At 44.2% G+C, this 16519-nt stretch overlaps 1 protein-coding gene across 6 annotated transcripts in view; it reads left to right on the top strand.

Moving 5' to 3' along the window:
* ABR (ABR activator of RhoGEF and GTPase) overlaps positions 1 to 16519 on the top strand; it is a 1582060-nt gene that overhangs the window by 1099815 nt on the left and 465726 nt on the right. For all 6 annotated transcript variants that reach the window (XM_069615233.1, XM_069615235.1, XM_069615234.1 and 3 more), the window contains one exon: positions 4002 to 4170. In XM_069615233.1, coding sequence (XP_069471334.1) covers positions 4002 to 4170 — 169 coding nt within the window. The remainder of the gene's footprint in view (positions 1 to 4001; positions 4171 to 16519) is intronic.

The following is a 16519-nucleotide window of genomic DNA, read 5'->3' as shown; positions in this document are numbered from 1 at the left end:
CCTACTCAAAAGAATTGTGAAGAGAAGAGACATTTCCATATTAAAATCCAGAGAAGGGGGACATTCTCCTGATGCCTTTTTTAGTTGGTTAAACTAGTGGTAGGGTTAGTTAAACCGGTTTTGGACAGCAGAACGCTTCATTTGAGACATTCTGACGAGCATCTTAAGTATTTACATAGGCAGAGAATATCCACCTATCAATGGGGAGATAGGCCTTATATGCACTGCTCCAGATAACATTTTGAAGTGAGAGTATTTTACTCCCTATATTTTAAAGTTTGTTTGTTTATTAATTTTAGGGCGGACCAAACCCTTAGGTAGCTGGGTGCAACAGAATATAAAGGATACTTACAGCTTAGTTACATATTAGAGAAAGGCAAGGTAGGGTACATACATACATACACACATACATACATTGTATAGGCAGATGGACAAATGAGGTTAATGAATACATAATTACAAGAGTCCGGATAAAGTACAGTAAGGAGCCAGGTACAGGGGTACCATCAAGTGCAGGAGAAGGTTCAGAGGCTAGTGCCAATGGGTTAGTCGTAGTGGTCGTTGTGAGAAACGATTTTTAGGGAGTAAAAATGTACATCCAATTCACCAAGGTGAGTATTTTGGGAGTAAAAATATGTTTTAACTGAAAAACAGAAGTGTTGTTGTTGTATTCCTTTGCACGTAGTTGCACATTAAAAGATGCATATGTTTTTTTCTCGATCAGGCAGTAAGATTAGTAGGTTCTTCCTGTGGTACTACGTACATTACTCGTCCTAACATATCCATGGAGCTGTGCGGGTGAAACCAGGGGCTCAAGGTCCACTGTCTATTTCCTATTTTTTGTTGGGAGTATTTTTGCTCTCTATTTTTATTTTTTGGGGAGTAAAAGTGGCTGATACAGCCCTTATCTGTAGGTCTGCTTATACGTGTTATTTAATAAAGAATCAGTAGAAATGTATTCAGTCGCTGCGTCCTTCTGACACGCCACACATAGTAGGAGCTGTAGCCCTCGGATCCCGTGGATAGATCAGGGAAGGCGGTTTTTCTCTAGCATCTTCCAGTAAGGAAGGACTTCCAGGAAAGTAACCTGTGTTATTCGTGGAGAGCCCACAATCTCATTACAGCATGTTCCGTTCCATGTTGGACCGATATACCACGAGGCAGCGTTTTGCAAGTACAGCCCAAAACCTTGTTTTGGCTTATAACAAACTTCAAATATAAGCTTTCCATGTCTACCCAAGGATATATTCTTTCTTTTATATATATTTTTACAGCCACTTCCTATATACGCTGTTTTTAGGGGATTGTAGATTAAACAACAAAAACGCTGCAGCCTAATGTGCAACACATTTTCTTCATTTTCCTCATTACTATTTTTACCTGACTAATTCCACCCGTTTTGCAGTGATCGGCAATAATGGTACTGTGGAGAAAATGGTCTTTGAAGGCATGTCAAAGATGCCAATGCTTGAATGCGGAATAAAGGAAAAGGGGAGGCACTAAACCAATTTACCAGGTCAAGGAGTACTCTTGCAAGCATTCCAGATTGAGGTCTAGCACATTGTGTTCATGGATTATGCATGTTTTAGGTGTTCACAAACTGGAGTAAAGGGAAACATGGTTTCCTGTATGAGCCTTATGGATGGTGGTATTACCACAAAACATTGAAGCCCATTACTGAGAATCACATTACGACTATTTCCTTTCATCAAATTTTAACACAGTGGGCCTCATTACAAGTTTGGCAATTACTTTGCCAGTAAAACCGTCAGGCTGCCGCCAAACTTGCAAACTTTACCAGCGCCCGGGAATGGGCAATCAACGGATCATTATGGCCTTGCCGGACCCAGTAATTTGCCCATTCCCGTCTCCGGCTCCCCATTCGGGGCTCAATGGTAATGGGGAGGTCGGATGCACCGGCACCCTTCAGAATGGTGCCGGTGCATCCGGCATGGTCTGCTTGCGGGTGCCTGTCCGCCCGCCAGGTCCGTCCTGTCCTGGAATTACCCCTCAGTACAGAACATTTCAGTCTGTAACTGTTTTATTGGCCATTAGCTATATATCTAGTTCTACATTATTTGTGTTCACGGTTTCCCCTCAGGAAGTGTAGGCCCTCCTACCAAATACTGTTACCCCTTGGTGTACCTGTGGGATAAAAGGTGAATTTCTTGGCCAAGTAGAATTGTGTTTTGGTTGTGGCTGCTTTGTAGGTGAGGCAGGCAGTCTTGGACATGATGGGTGATTGAAGGAGTAGACAGTGTAGCTCGATGAGGGTGGCATAGTTGAATTCTCTTAGTTATGTGGTGAGGCACACTTCAGCATGCTGGATGACTTTCAGAGGGACCAAAGAGACATTTGAGAGTAGAACGTCGTGACCGTTCAGTTGGGGAGATGACTATGGCTTGGACAACTGTTCTGAAACTCTGGGCAGGGATGAAAGGTTTGACTTTGCAGAGTAGTGCAAACTGGGACCATGCTGCCTGGGTGATCTTGGCAATGGGTGCGTTGAATGTGTGTTTAATATGTTAGAGCCAGGCATGGGGCAGGGAGGCAGGACCATTTCAACATCTGAAGACACCAACTCCTCTGGAGTCATTTGAGTTCAAATAGGTCTGTCAAATATGACTGAGAAGTCAACAATATCTTTGTCGCACTAAATTATGCTAACTAATGGTCATCTACTATGATTTGACGGAAGAGCAGCAGACCTGAAGCAAGATATTAAGAATTCAAGGGTAGGCCCAAGGAAATGATGAACTGGTCCACAATGAATAAAAGGGTGATTTTTACCACTAAAAGCATCCTTCATAAAAAGGTGAACACATTCTTGGTGGCAGGCAAAAACAGGTAATATTTTGGGGGTTAAGGGAATCCCGTTTTTAATTTACCTTCACTTTTTCAAAAGGTAATGCTGGTTGTAGGCTCTTTAACACAAGAATGTTGTGGTGTATTTCTTGTCCACATGTGAATAATTGTGGTGTAATTTATGTGCGAGAGTGAGGTTTTAGGACTGCATGGCAGTCTGGACAGGGGTCTCCCCAGTTATCTGCACAATGGCACGTGCGGTGTACCATCTCAGCCCCAAAGTGACCTCTCTGCATCATGGGACTGACGCAGACAGAACGGGTCTAAGCTGTCACTGGGGAGACTCTTGTGATCTGCGAAGGCCATCGCACCACTGGTCACAATATTGCCACCCTGGAAGCAAACAAATGCACAAGGGGCAGAAACTGGAAAATGGCCTTTTCCGCTATGCACCCTGTCCCTGCAGCGAATTAACAATGCAGATAAAACCAACCGCATCTATCCTACCTTTCAGAAAGGATTTGAAGACCCTATACTTAAAAGAACATCTGGCCAATTGCACCAGACGCCACTGTTCTCCCCCCTCTAGGGTCGACCACTCCTCTGCTACCCCTGCACCCTACTTGTACACGCCTGGGTGTGCCCCTTTTTTTACAGCGCACTGTTGCTGCCCAGCTAAATTCATGCTTTATACATCCCATACCTAAATTATAACCGACTGCTGAATCAAGGCGCTATCTAAGGTGGGAGAATGGTGACGCTTCCTTCGCCCACTTCACGCAGTTGAATAGACCATGGCAGTGCACATCAGGCGCTTAATGCCTGCCAAATATAATTCCGTTCCTGTGGTGCGCCAAAGCATGCCATTCACCGTGCCGGACTTGGTGCAGCGCTATGCCTTACAACAGCAGGGACCGGAGCCCTGTTGATGCCCTGGTAGCATTATACCATCTGATAATTAGGCTGTGTATAGGTTTTAAGAGCAAAATAAGCCCACTAAACTAGTTCATATAGCTATGAAATGAGGGTCGCTAAAGAGCTGGGTCAAGCAGCAACTGTCCATATGTGCAAGCATCAGGGTTATAGATCTGGTGGTACTAATTCAGCCTTTCAGCCGCCAGAAAATTGCACAACAATCTGCATTACAGATGGCAGCATTTTGTTATGTTCCCTTCTTTCACTTTCTCTTCCTGTAGGAAACATCAGCAGTATGAGTGCAAGTGGTACATGCCTCTGGCCGACCTCGTGTTCCCCTCCCTGGAGGAATCGGAACCGCTCCCCCAGCTCCACGCCATCCCGGATGATGAAATAGAGGACATGAAGGGCAAGATATCCTGTATGAAGAAGGAAATACAGAAGGAAAAGGTGAGTGTTTCTGGGAGCCAGATAAGATGGCTCATTGTGACAGTGCAACTTGACCATGATAGGTTGAAATCCCAGCAACCAGTTATGGTCAAGGGAACTGGATAGTTTTCTGCACATGGTGCACAGCTCTTGCCACATAGTTGTATGTTCTTTGTGTGCTGCGTTCTCTGGTTCAGTGCCTGCTTTCATTCTCATGTCCTCACTGATGGTTATGGTCAAAATAACTGGCTTCAAGAGATACTTTTGCTACACATCACAGCACAAACCGGGTCCGGTTTTGACAAGCAGAGGGCACTCGCTCCCATATGGTTTACCTCGTTCCTAAGAAGATGTGGATGTGTGCCTTTGAATAAGCATCTGTCAATGTTGCTTTTTATCATGGACCGCGATTACTAGGCATTGGTCGTATGAGAGATGTGTGACTTGAACACACACGATTTGAACAGTCTTGCTGACTCCCTCCTGTCCCAGACCAGAGAAAATGACAGGTATGGTCACTTCTTCCTAGATGGGCAATGGTATTTTATTTTTTGCGTGTATTCCTACTGGACTGCGAGGGACAGTGTCTTGATGCGCCCTTCCCTTTCCCCACAAAGCTTATTTCAAAATCAAGTTGTTCATGGTTTCAAATGATGATGGTCCCTTCTTGCCAAAACACTTTTTTTCCCCCTTCAAAAATACCAGAGATGAGGCCTTTCCTTGTGTTGTAATGTCTTCCTGCTGGCCATCTTTGTGCTTGATGGAATGTTGTTGCAGGTGTTGATTGACATCTCCAGAGAATGTTGGTGTGTGAATGTAGCGGAGTGTTCCATGTGTGACAGTTGGGCCTGAGCTGTAGATGTCTGAGGCTAGCCGGTGGGTCTGCCCCTGGATCAGGCCCAGCCTTGTCCCACTGTGGTTATTATGAGAGTAACTGGAACCTGTACAATATGTAAATATGTAAGAATAAAGTTACCTGGAACCCATTCCTCGGCTACACAGCTGGACTGCAGCTTAGTAACCAAATACATCATCTATATATCAGAACACCTTGTCTTTTATTGTCACAGAATCTCTCCCCTGAACAACACATGCTTATTCAAAATGTTTTCCGATACTCTGTACTTGTTTGTAGAAGACTAGCTTGGTTACCTTGAGACGTTTTGACATACTTCTGATGTACCCATGGATTCTTGCGAGTCCTTCCTTGGTGGCCGCTAGCTCTTGGGGAATTTGTAACGGGAACACTTCTTGATCAATTAAGCAGTTCATTCTTCTTTCAAGGTGCAATGGCTCTTGTCCCCTCCTCAGGATACCATCCCAAGTTTAAAATGTTATTATTTCAGCCACTTTTTTGGCACCTAAGCCATTTAACCAATGGACATCAGAGGCCTAAAGCTATTCTCTTGGAAGTCCATTGTTCTTTTTGCTGTTAACTGCGGTAGAAGGAGAGTTGAAGTACCAGCACTTCCTCTAGTGAGCACTCAGTTATCCATACAGACGAAGATCGTTTTCAGAACCCAGCCTTCTTTTTAGACACCAACAACATCGCTAATATCACCTGATGTTGGCAGTGCCGATTGCGTTCGCAGCGGCCCAGAACAGTCTCCCCCAGATGGTGCCGGCTGCGTTCATGGCATCACCGACATTCCAAACACCTGACGGTGCCGACTGTGTTCTTGGCGGCCCGGACCACACACGCCTCCCCTAAAGCGCCCTTAGCTGTTTCCCAGCACTCGTATATGTAATGTCACAGGATTGATGAATGATTGCACCAGGCATGTACAGAAAATGGACAAATCGCAACAATAGTGGTAGAGGCACAGTGGTGTGATGGAAACAACGCCACCATCATCGCAATCGTATAGATTGGGATGCACTGTCCGACTTCATGGGAAGTCGGACCGCCACGACCATAGCACGAATGTGCAGGCCAGGTGGGGGTCCCCTGTGCAACACCACTGGAGGGCAATCAGTACATTGCTCTAGAAGGAATGAGGGAGATGGGTAGATATTGCGTAAATATGAACCAATGGATGGGGCAGCGCTTGGTAAAGATACTGCCTTAAAACGTTTCAGTAAGCGTTCTATATATGGGTGACTCGTCATCCTACCCACCTAGAAGAATTCGGAAGCACAACCAGTAAGCCTCCTGTGGTGATTAGGTGGGGCATAGACTGTGACTGCTGCTTACCATTTTTATCACAGCCACAAGAAATGACAGAAGCCAAATACCTGAGCAGTGCCCTAACAAAGTGCCATCATTGGTGGCAAGGTACATATAATACACCACTCGGCTGGCCGCAGGCAAGGCTATCCACACACATCAGTATACAGCAAGGACTACGACAAAATGTGGCTGTGCTGTTAAATGCTCCACCTACTTACACCAGACTATGCCTCAACGCCTCCAACAGCAGAATGCAGCACATACCTATGAGAAATTCGGGCAGGCTGAACACCTAGTGAGTCTCTAGCACTGATGCTTCCCCTACTCCTTTCAGCACTCATCCACATGCCCGATAGCATGGGTTGCTTCTCTACCGGAGCCTGGCCAGCCCTTGTAAGCCTTTTTTTTGGCCTAATGCGCACACACATCCTAAACATTCTCCACGACCTCCAACACTCTAGACTTCGGTCCTCCGTGGGCGTTCCCACTAACAGCGCATTGAGACTATAGTAATGGTAAAAATGGCAGTATGCAAATGACAAGTACAATAGACTGGCAGAGGCCTTCCAATGCAGGTTGAGTGCCATCATCCACTATGATGGGAGCCCGATTCTCATCACACAGCTTGCCGTTATATTATGTGAGCATAGGGATATATGTTTCTGTTGCACAGGCAGAGTTTCTCTTGTGGCAAATGGTTCTTTGATAGATTCGACATTTTTCAGTGCTCTATGCTTGGTTGTCAAGATTAGCCGAGGTAACAACATTCACTTTTCAGCATCACGTAGCCTCAGATGTTCTGTGAGGAGCAGCCATGTGCGCTGCTGCCCATCATTAAGTGGTGCATCTTAGATGTCAGCTCAAAGTTAAGTGCTTAATTTGGCCAACCAATCCTAAAAACCTTCTTTTTAAAATCTGGTCTCTGTCAGCTATATACCTTATATCAGCAAAATATAGAACATATTCCCAAGAGTATGCAGGAATGAGGCAAAACATAGGTGTCAGTAGGAGGTTCTCACATTAGTGGTTCTTGGACTAAATAGCCTTGGTTGCGTGTCGCACAGAAGACCATTGCACCGTTCTTTTCTCTGTCTGTAGGCCCGTATATAGCCCAAGATAAAAGGACGGAACTAATGGAAGATGGTGAGTGCATGATGGACCATCAGTGTGGAGTCAGCCTTCTCCTTGTCCAAGAACATTGAAGGGTCTTAGGAATGTATAGGTGAGGGCATGAGGGTGGCAATTGTGATGGAGCTGGAGAAGGAACAGTGCCTTGGGAAGGGGGTGTCAGGAAGGAGTCCTTTTCAAAGGGAATCTTTGTCTCAAGGATTTGGGCAGCAAGGATTGGACAGTGGAAGAACAAGTCATGTGGAAGAAAAGTACCGCCTTCAAAAAAAGCAAAGTCCACAAACTGTGTGGTGGCCACAAGTATTCTAGAGGACTACTGTTGGGTAAGATTTTCATAGAAATGGTAAATCTTCCTGACCCGTGTCAACCCCAGACGTTTTGCTTTACTAGTGGGATATTTTCCTTAATACCTCTGTGTGGGAACCTTTGTCCAAATCCACAGAATCCTTTACTCTTTTTATGGGTATCATGTTTTTGAGACTCTATAGTGTCTTTTTAAATGTATCCTCTTTAACAACTTATTGGCAATACGTGCCTGTTGCTGCTGGGTTGCCCTAGGGGCTCCCCTTTTAACTTTCTCTGGCTAACCTTGAATGAACTACAGTTCCCAAGGGTAGAAAGGATCTTTGGATCCCTTTTACATTTTATTCTGTGACGCCAGCGCACCCTACCTTATGTGGAGTTCTGGGGAGATGCAATGTATCCCCTTTCACACTAAAACTGTAACAATTATGTTACAGGGACATGCTTACCTTCAATGGCTGGTGGCAGTGATACCTTGTAATAATTTGGTGCACCTTTACCGCGGGCTGTGTTCACAGCTGCAGTAAAGGCACCTAAGGGTGCTATTTTACCAAAATGGGCCCGTCTTCTTTTTTTGCCATTTTAGTATTTCCTGTCCTTTCTTGTTCCTTCCCCTGACATCCAGGGTGGGAAACTCCTTTGTGTGATTTATATATTTCTTCGGCGAGAGACCCCTGGACTCCCCGCCCAGGCTCCAGACTGTTTGTGAGGGCAGGGAGCGAGGGAGGAGTCCATAACTCTGCAGCCCTTTGTCTTCCTCCTTGCCTGAATGGAGACAAATCCCAGTGTGGGGCTGGCTGTCCTGATTGGACAACCAGACCCAACCGTTCTTGTAAAATGCAGGGAGAGAATGCAGAGGTTGTGCTGTAGTCCCTGTTAAATTCTGCGATCCTGGTAGCTGAAAACAAATCGACCACTGGAACTGAAACCGGAGAGGAGGATGAAGGCAAAGCAGCTGAAATTATTTCCAGCGAAAGGAGAGCCATCTGTGTAACCAGAGCCTGCTGTAGCCCTTCCTCCGAATTGACCCGGGGACTCCGAAAAAACAAAGACCCTGACTCGGAGCCTGGTGAGACCCACAAGACTCAAGAAGACCTGCATTTTGAGCCATCCCACGTGTTGCTGCGATCTTGCGTTGCTGCAATACCCTGGTACCTCGAGCCGCTGTGCGGTGCAGTCTTTCGAATCTCGCTGAAACTTTGCGGGCCTCCAGGTGGATCTCCAGAGACACAAATAGAGTCCAAAAAGTCCCCTCAACAGAGTGCTGGACCTTTGTAACGACGAGAATTCAACTGCAATTTTCTGTGCTTCTTGAAAAGGTGCCAAATCTGCAGAACCGCATTCAGCCGCGAGGAAAACCTTGCCTAGAGCCTTCATCGATCCCTGCTGCAAAGTTCCTTCTGAGGTCTTGTTTTCAGTCACCACGACAAGGAATCCACTGACTGGGTATTTGGCTGCAGCTCCCGAAGTCGTCCTGCTGCAAAATCTTTGTCGATGCTAAGGTGCTGTGTTGGCTTGGGTATGTACCTGCCTTGAATCTCCTGGGATTGCTGTGTAGCTGTGGGGTGTTTTCTGTGATGGCGAGGTCTCTCATCCACTGCACCCAGTCCCACTGCTAGAATCCTGCTAGGGTGTCTTCTGTGATCCCCCTGGGCCCTCTTCTAATTTTAAAGTAAAGTACTCACCTGTTTGCCCAGTCTTCATAAGGAACTCTGACTTTTGCTAATTAAGAACCTATCCTGATACTGCCTGTTGGACACAAGATCCCAGTGACCCCCCTTCTGCCACTGAGAACACTTGGTTCCAAGAATAAGGGAAAGACATTTAAGGGATTGGGCCTTTTGCCAAGAAAATAAAGTGTTTAAAAGTGACTTACTTTTAAAAGAGTTGCTTGGTATCTATAACTCTAGTGAACAGTTACAACAGTTCTTAAGGATGTGTGATGCACTATTCTTAAAAGTATGGTTAACATCGTTCTTGCCTTAGAAACCATTTTTCCATTCTAATAGAATGTAGATGTGAGGGTATATTACTCACCTGTGATTAGGTTGTGCCTCTTCCCAAAAGTTATGTGTTGGTTTCACCAGTTTATGCCTGTTGGGATAATTGTATGAGTTTCCCCCAACTGGGTCTTGCTTCCCCTGACTTGCTGTTAGCCTGTCCAGAATAAGTCTGTATTAGGTTGTTGCCTACCTAGAATAACTTTTAGCAGAGGCGTTGCTAGGGGGGTGGATGGGGTTCGAGGGTGGCTATAGCCCCGGGTCTTTTGGTTGTTGCCCCGGATAGAATCCCAGGAGCTTGATCCAAAAGGCTAGCTAGGCCCGAGTCCTGACAGTCTCAACATTAGCGTAGCACCTGACCTATTCCAGACCTAGCAACACCCCTGACTTTTAGTCAGCAAAGTGTAACATTGGGTTTTGCTTTCCCTGTGCTGTTGTAGACAGACTCAGAGTCTTTTGGTTCTAACTGTCCCTTATAAGTCATACATAAATTACTTGTATAGCTAACCTGGATTCCTTCTGAGGTTAAAGTATATGGGTTTTACTTACCTTGAGTTAGCTGTGTGCCATCCCAAAAATAAGTTACACGAGTTACTGCTTATCCCAATCTGTGTTTCATTTATCTCAAAAGCACCTGTAATTGAATGTTACGTCTTTAGGTTTTACTCACCTAGTAAAACTGTTTTATCACAAATGTATTTATAGGTTTTTACTGTACCTGGAATAAGTGTTCCACTGTTCACAAAACCTATACTGTCCAGTTGACTGATTGTGATTTGTTACTGAGAGTCATTGTACAACTGGTAGGGCATTACTGAATGTAATTGTGAAAGTAACCGTTGTGTTTTACTCCCCAAGAATAGGTGTGACCTATACTGAATGTGTATGAAAAAGGTTTGACTTCCCTAGAACTACTGTTGGGTGTTCCAAATAAGGTTCATGCTTTGGCCTGTGCACCTTCAAGCATAGTGTTGTGATAATTGGGATTACATAGAATGTGTGATAGTACTTATTTACCCCTAGATTATCTGGGCCTATCCGTATCTAAATAAACCATTTATTTTAAGTACATATTGTTTCAGTGTTTCTTTGGACCATTTGTATTACAATTTCATTCGTACTGATTCTACAGCCCTCTCGCTCTCCCTCCTAAGATGATCCTGGCTGCTCTGTCTATGCTACCATGAACTCAGTTGGTACAGCTTTATACTAAGAGTGGATACTTGTACTGCCTCAGTTTAATGGTTTTACTAAGCCCTTAGTTGGACTTCAGAAAAACTGTCCTTACAACTACACGTTGTTGTGATTACTGCCAAGGCCATGTGAAGTATGCTGGGGCACTTGTAACTTCCTGAGACTTTGAGTTCATTGAAGGGCTCTTTCCTGGGTGCCGACACCCCAGAAATGGTGAGAATAGGGTTTGGACTGTGAACTAGTTAAGGCCCTTTCCACCTTAGATCCCCGAGTCATGACTGTTAATCCTGTGGATTCTGTAGACATTGTTCTTTAACCCTGCCCTGACTCAGTGATTCAGGTATTAGAGATTCAATATTTGAGTTGGGTGCTTTTTTGGGGGTGGGGGGGTCGATGAGCCAGTGTTTGTTTGGTATTGAAGGCAATTTTGCTGCATGGAAAATGTTGACATCACACACCTGACCTAAACAAGATTTGCTACTCGGCTCCACCTTTCTTCACGCTACTTATGTGGATTTACTTCTGGATAACCAACATTGATTCACAAGAAACACTACTTCCCCAAATTGTAATTTAATCAACAATTTCTCTGTTTCATTGCAATGCTGTTTGTTATACACTATCATAAAGAACCTGGCTGTTCAAATTTGCGTCTCGAAACACTTTGAGCCTCCTTACGAGTGTGCCGGTCTGCTAAGGTTGCCGGTAAGCTACTGGCACTGTTGTTACCAGACCGGCACACTCAGATGTCTGCAAGCGGGTGCCTTTTCCGCCCGCCTCAGACCTGGCGGCCAGAACGGCTCCTGCTCGCGAACCTGGACGGATGCACCGGTACTGGTGCATCCGTCCTCCCCATTTCCATTGAGTCCAATGGGACTCGAATGGGGAGTAATATTTTCTGGCGCCTGGCAATAGGGAATTACCTGAACCGCAGGGGCTGTAATGCCCCGGTAGGTCCCAATTGCCAGGCGCTGGCAAAAAATGACTCTGGTATTTACCGGCACGGCTGCTGCCAGACTCATAATGTGGCCCAATGTGTATAGGCGCATTATAAATACCCAATAAATCTCCCAATTACAACTTTTGAGTAAAAATAAATTAGAAATCTGTCCGACAACTAAGAACGCCTATGACCAACATCTGTTTCACACCTCCTAGGCAAAAAACACAGAAATATCCTAACCACCATGCTTTAGCCCAGTTTAAACTAATTTACTAAATAATTATGTTCACTGCAGAACAAGAGACATTACTATACAGACAATGAAGATATCACTCTAGTAAGGATGCCTATAACCCTACAGAGATTAAATGCATCTGGGATAAGAAGCATAGGCAATTGTAGCCAGGCACAGAAGAAGCAAGCATTGTGCATTACAATATTTGCCTAGGCAGTGTGAAAACATAGAGGCGTAGAGCAAGGAACGGTTGACCTGAGTAGCAAATAAATCTTTGAAGCACTAGGTTGGGGGGGCACGAGAGGAGTCCCAAGCCAGGAATACAGACTATCGGAGGAATGGGAACTGGGAAGAAGGGAAGAACTACCCAGATATTGGAGTTTGTCCCTAGAGTTTTGGGGGAGGGTGGGAGAGGGCAGGGAATCCCTTTTTAGTGGTTCTAGATTCCTTGCCTGTTTTTTCTGCTATGCACCCCCTTTCTCGTCCAGTCTTACCCCTTACTGTTTAAACCCAACTTAAAGCTGTTCTACTTCATACTTTGCAAAGAAGTGTTCCATTACCATCTCCGCATTACGATGGGCAAATCCTGGTTGGAGCTAATGGACACTGGACACTGTTCTAGTCCCTGAGCCTGCATGCAGGATTGCCTTCAAGGTTCTGAAGGAGAAGGGGCTGAGAATTAGACGTTCAAAAAGCGCTATTGTGAGCAACTTGTATTTTTCTGTTATGTCTTCTGGAAAACCAAGACACGCTGGAATGGGTGCTGAAACATAGACATTACTATTACATCACCTGTAATTTCTAACATGTTATGGAATCTTGTCTCCTCTCCATTCCCCCCTTTGATTTGCAATGGGGCATCCTGCTGGGTTGTCCCATGTCCATATTCTAAAGCTTTGGTTTAGCAAAATATAGAAAGTGAGAGTTTATGTACGAGTTGGTCATAAAATGTGCTTTAATTTCTGGACCAAGCAGAATTTAAAAAGATTTAGTATCACATTTCTTAAGTATTAGTTTAAATTTGTTTTGTGTTCTTTTGACAAATAGTGTCTTTTTCCCCCACTGCTCTGATTTTATATAGAACAGTTTTACTGGATTTTTTCTGGAAAGTCTGCTGCGAAACAAAGATCCCTGCTCTGGAGATTTTCCATTGTAAACAGAATGGAAATCACAATCTCCCCTTAGCTAAATGGAAATGATATGTGGAGAATAAGAGAATAAAAGCAGACATATCCATGGATATGTTGGCGAACAGACCACAGAAGGCAAAAAGAAAAAATGCTTACAATGACGGGATACGGACAATAGCTACAAAAGTGAAGTATAAACTCGATCTACCATGCAAGTTGGACATATGTTGCCAGCACCTAAAGATTTTACCTTTAAGCCAAATAAGAGATACCTTCATGAGACTCAGGATGAATATTCTACAAACGCGAGAAAGAGAACTTTGCAACAAGAAATGATTCCAAAAGAACAAAGGAATTGTCGAGAATATGGAGATAACTAAAACCCTGCAACATGTAATAATGCACTGCCCTGCTCTGACGGAAGAAAGAAGTCTCGGCAGAGGATGGTTTATTCTGAAATCTGAAAGAGGAGACACGTTTGACTAGATATTTGACCTACGGATCCTTCACTGAAACCCTGCCTAAAGTCTCTTCCCAAGTGGCCAGGGAAAGGCAGATGTTCCTGAACCTGACCTTGGGGGTGGTGTACTGCGGAAAGTTCACCTCGTCCTTCGAAAGGGAGACATTTTCAAGGTTGTCAAAACAGGTAATGGCTTATTGTCATTATGATGTATATGAACCACATATAAGATCTGTGGCTCTAGGCACAAATGCCATAAAACCTGAACAAGTCTTAACAACCGAAAGACCAATCATGGTGCTTCTGGATACAAATCATCCTTACCCCCAAAGGTATAATGGAAAGGAATTTAGAAATATTCCATTAAGTAAATTGTCTTCCTCTGTAACAACAAATTATAATGGTTCATCCTTAAATGACTAAGGGAAATAAATCTTCCCTTAAAATCAAGAAGTTAATTAAAATAACTAACTTTTGAGGACTACACATCCCATAATCCCATAAGTACTGGGATCAGAAAGAGGACTGAAGAGTTATGCTGTAGTAGTAATCAGGCAATTAAGCCTAATAGCCCACATCTGAAGGACCCTGAGAGGCATAAAAGGCCCCGTCGGGTGCAGGCGAGAGGAAGGAGCTGGAACTGTTGCTGGAATGCATGCAGTAGTAGCAGAGGCAGAAGGAAAACGGCAGTGTTGGCAATCCAGGCAGAAGTGGGAAAACCAAAGACTCTGGGACTTTACAGCAGATTCCATGGGCTTGTCCTGTGATGGTCTTGTTCGCCCCCCCCCCAAAAGTCTGGTGTGCAGAGGCTGCGCAGCGGAAAGCATGCAGAAGGGCTACCTTGCCCCATGGGATCCTAATTGCAGAGATTGCGCAGAAAGAAGCATGTTGGAAACCGTGGTGAACAGCTGTCATGAAGCCACAGGTCTCAGGAGCGAGAGGGGCTCCTTAATTGAGTAGCTGGAACGGAGACCCCTTCAGCAAGGAAGGCTGTGGGTCGCAAATGAAGCCAGAAGTCGTAGAAGTTGTGCAACATGTGGAGGAAGGAAAACAGAACGCGGTGAGTTAAAGCTGGCTTTCTGATTCCTTGTGAGAGCACTGCCGGCAACAGTATCCAGCTTAATAATCACTCCTGTTAGAGTAGAAGCGAGGTGAAGTTGTTTGTTCAGCATTTAACAATGCAACACTTTCAATGTCCACTTGCGCGTGATCGGGTATTTTCATTTCACTCGCGTGAAGAGCAAACGTTGCGAAACGCAATTGGTCAAACTTAATACTTTGCAAAAACCTATGAAGAAGTGGTTGTGTACCTAATTACATTTCTCCAAGAAAGAGTGAACTCTGAATTTTTATTCACGTAGACAACAATTGCTTATAAAGAGATGTCAAGTGTTTAAACTTTGTATTTGACGTTGAACAGAGAATGTATTGCCCAAGCCAAGAGTGTTCCCCTATTGAGACTGAAATCAGCCTTTGTCAAATACATAGAACAATCTAAACAATACTGTGAGCCCAATAGAACTTCAGCATTGCCTAAGATACAAGGGTGCAAGCATTACCTGAAGCCAAGGGAGTGGCGCCAAAGCTTCTGGGTAATTATTCTGGCTAACAGTTGGCAGAGAGATGAAGGGAATCTTGCTAGCTACAAACATTATTTGAAGTTGATACAGCGTATATTGCCAAAGACTATAGGAGAAAGAGAGAAGCGGGTCCTCAAGGCATTCCCAGGTTCTTGATGTGGTTGCAGACTGACAAGAGTCAAAGAGGCTGCCCCTTTTGAAAAGAGATATTCAGAGGAAGCGTGTCCTGCCTATTTGAAGGTGTTGAAGTACGTAAAAGTGAATTTTGTCGTAATCTGGTTAAAGTCACAAAATACTGAAGCTGTGTTGGGATATCTGGTTGTAAGACTTCAGTAGCACACCTGAAGTGGAATACTGTGAGGCAAATGAATATGCCCTCATGGTAAACTTTTGTAGAAGTTGAACTTTGTGAAGTCACCCTGACAAAGATTCCTACTGTGACTCCTAATCTTATAAATAGAGGCATAATAATGGTTATCCAAGACCTGTGTTTCATTACCAATTGCAGAAGTTGTATTTCTTTTGAACTGTGTCCATTCTTCTTGGATAACTGGAACTGGCGGCAAAGCATTGTGGCTGGGAATAACATTGGTGCTATTTTGTGGAAGTGGAAAGTCCTTATTTCACCAAGAAGCTGTTGTTGGAACTTTGGTTAAAAAAAACTTTACCTTGACATTGAAACATCAAGAACTGAACTAAGTAAGACTAGATTACCTACATGGATTTCCTTGTTTATTTTTGTTGAACATTGGAGCTGAATTTACTTTGAATCCTGGGGAAGGGAGTATTTGATATTTTTGTGAGGGCCAGACATCCTGTGTTAAAGTGTTCCCTTTCATTTTGTTAGGCAGGGAAATCCTCATCAGAGTAGGGATTGTAAGGCGTTTGATAACATTTATAATTGAATACAATTACATTTTTTGAACAATCATCCAAAAACTGTTCGCCTCGCATTGCTGACCATGCTCACTTGTCTATCGTTCAAAATCAGAGCCAATGTCTGATATTCACTGATGTGGTCAAAGTAGACTGTAGAGGAGTCATTGACAAACATAGTAATAAGAAAATGGAGCAAAGTGACCGTCTAATTTTGAGATGTTACTAAAATCAGCCATCTAGGCCTTTCAGGAATTTGGAAAACAACCAGTCCCCCTGCTGAAGAGGCAAAAGAAATCCTGCACAGTGATCCTCATCATTTTGTTCATAATGGTACACATTCCTCTGGTT

This window comes from Ambystoma mexicanum, chromosome 9, assembly GCF_040938575.1.
Source record: "Ambystoma mexicanum isolate Mex_15411 chromosome 9, UKY_AmexF1_1, whole genome shotgun sequence".
Lineage (NCBI taxonomy): Eukaryota > Metazoa > Chordata > Amphibia > Caudata > Ambystomatidae > Ambystoma > Ambystoma mexicanum.
Note: the sequence above shows the minus strand (reverse complement) of the source record. Positions and strands in the feature narration are given on the sequence as shown.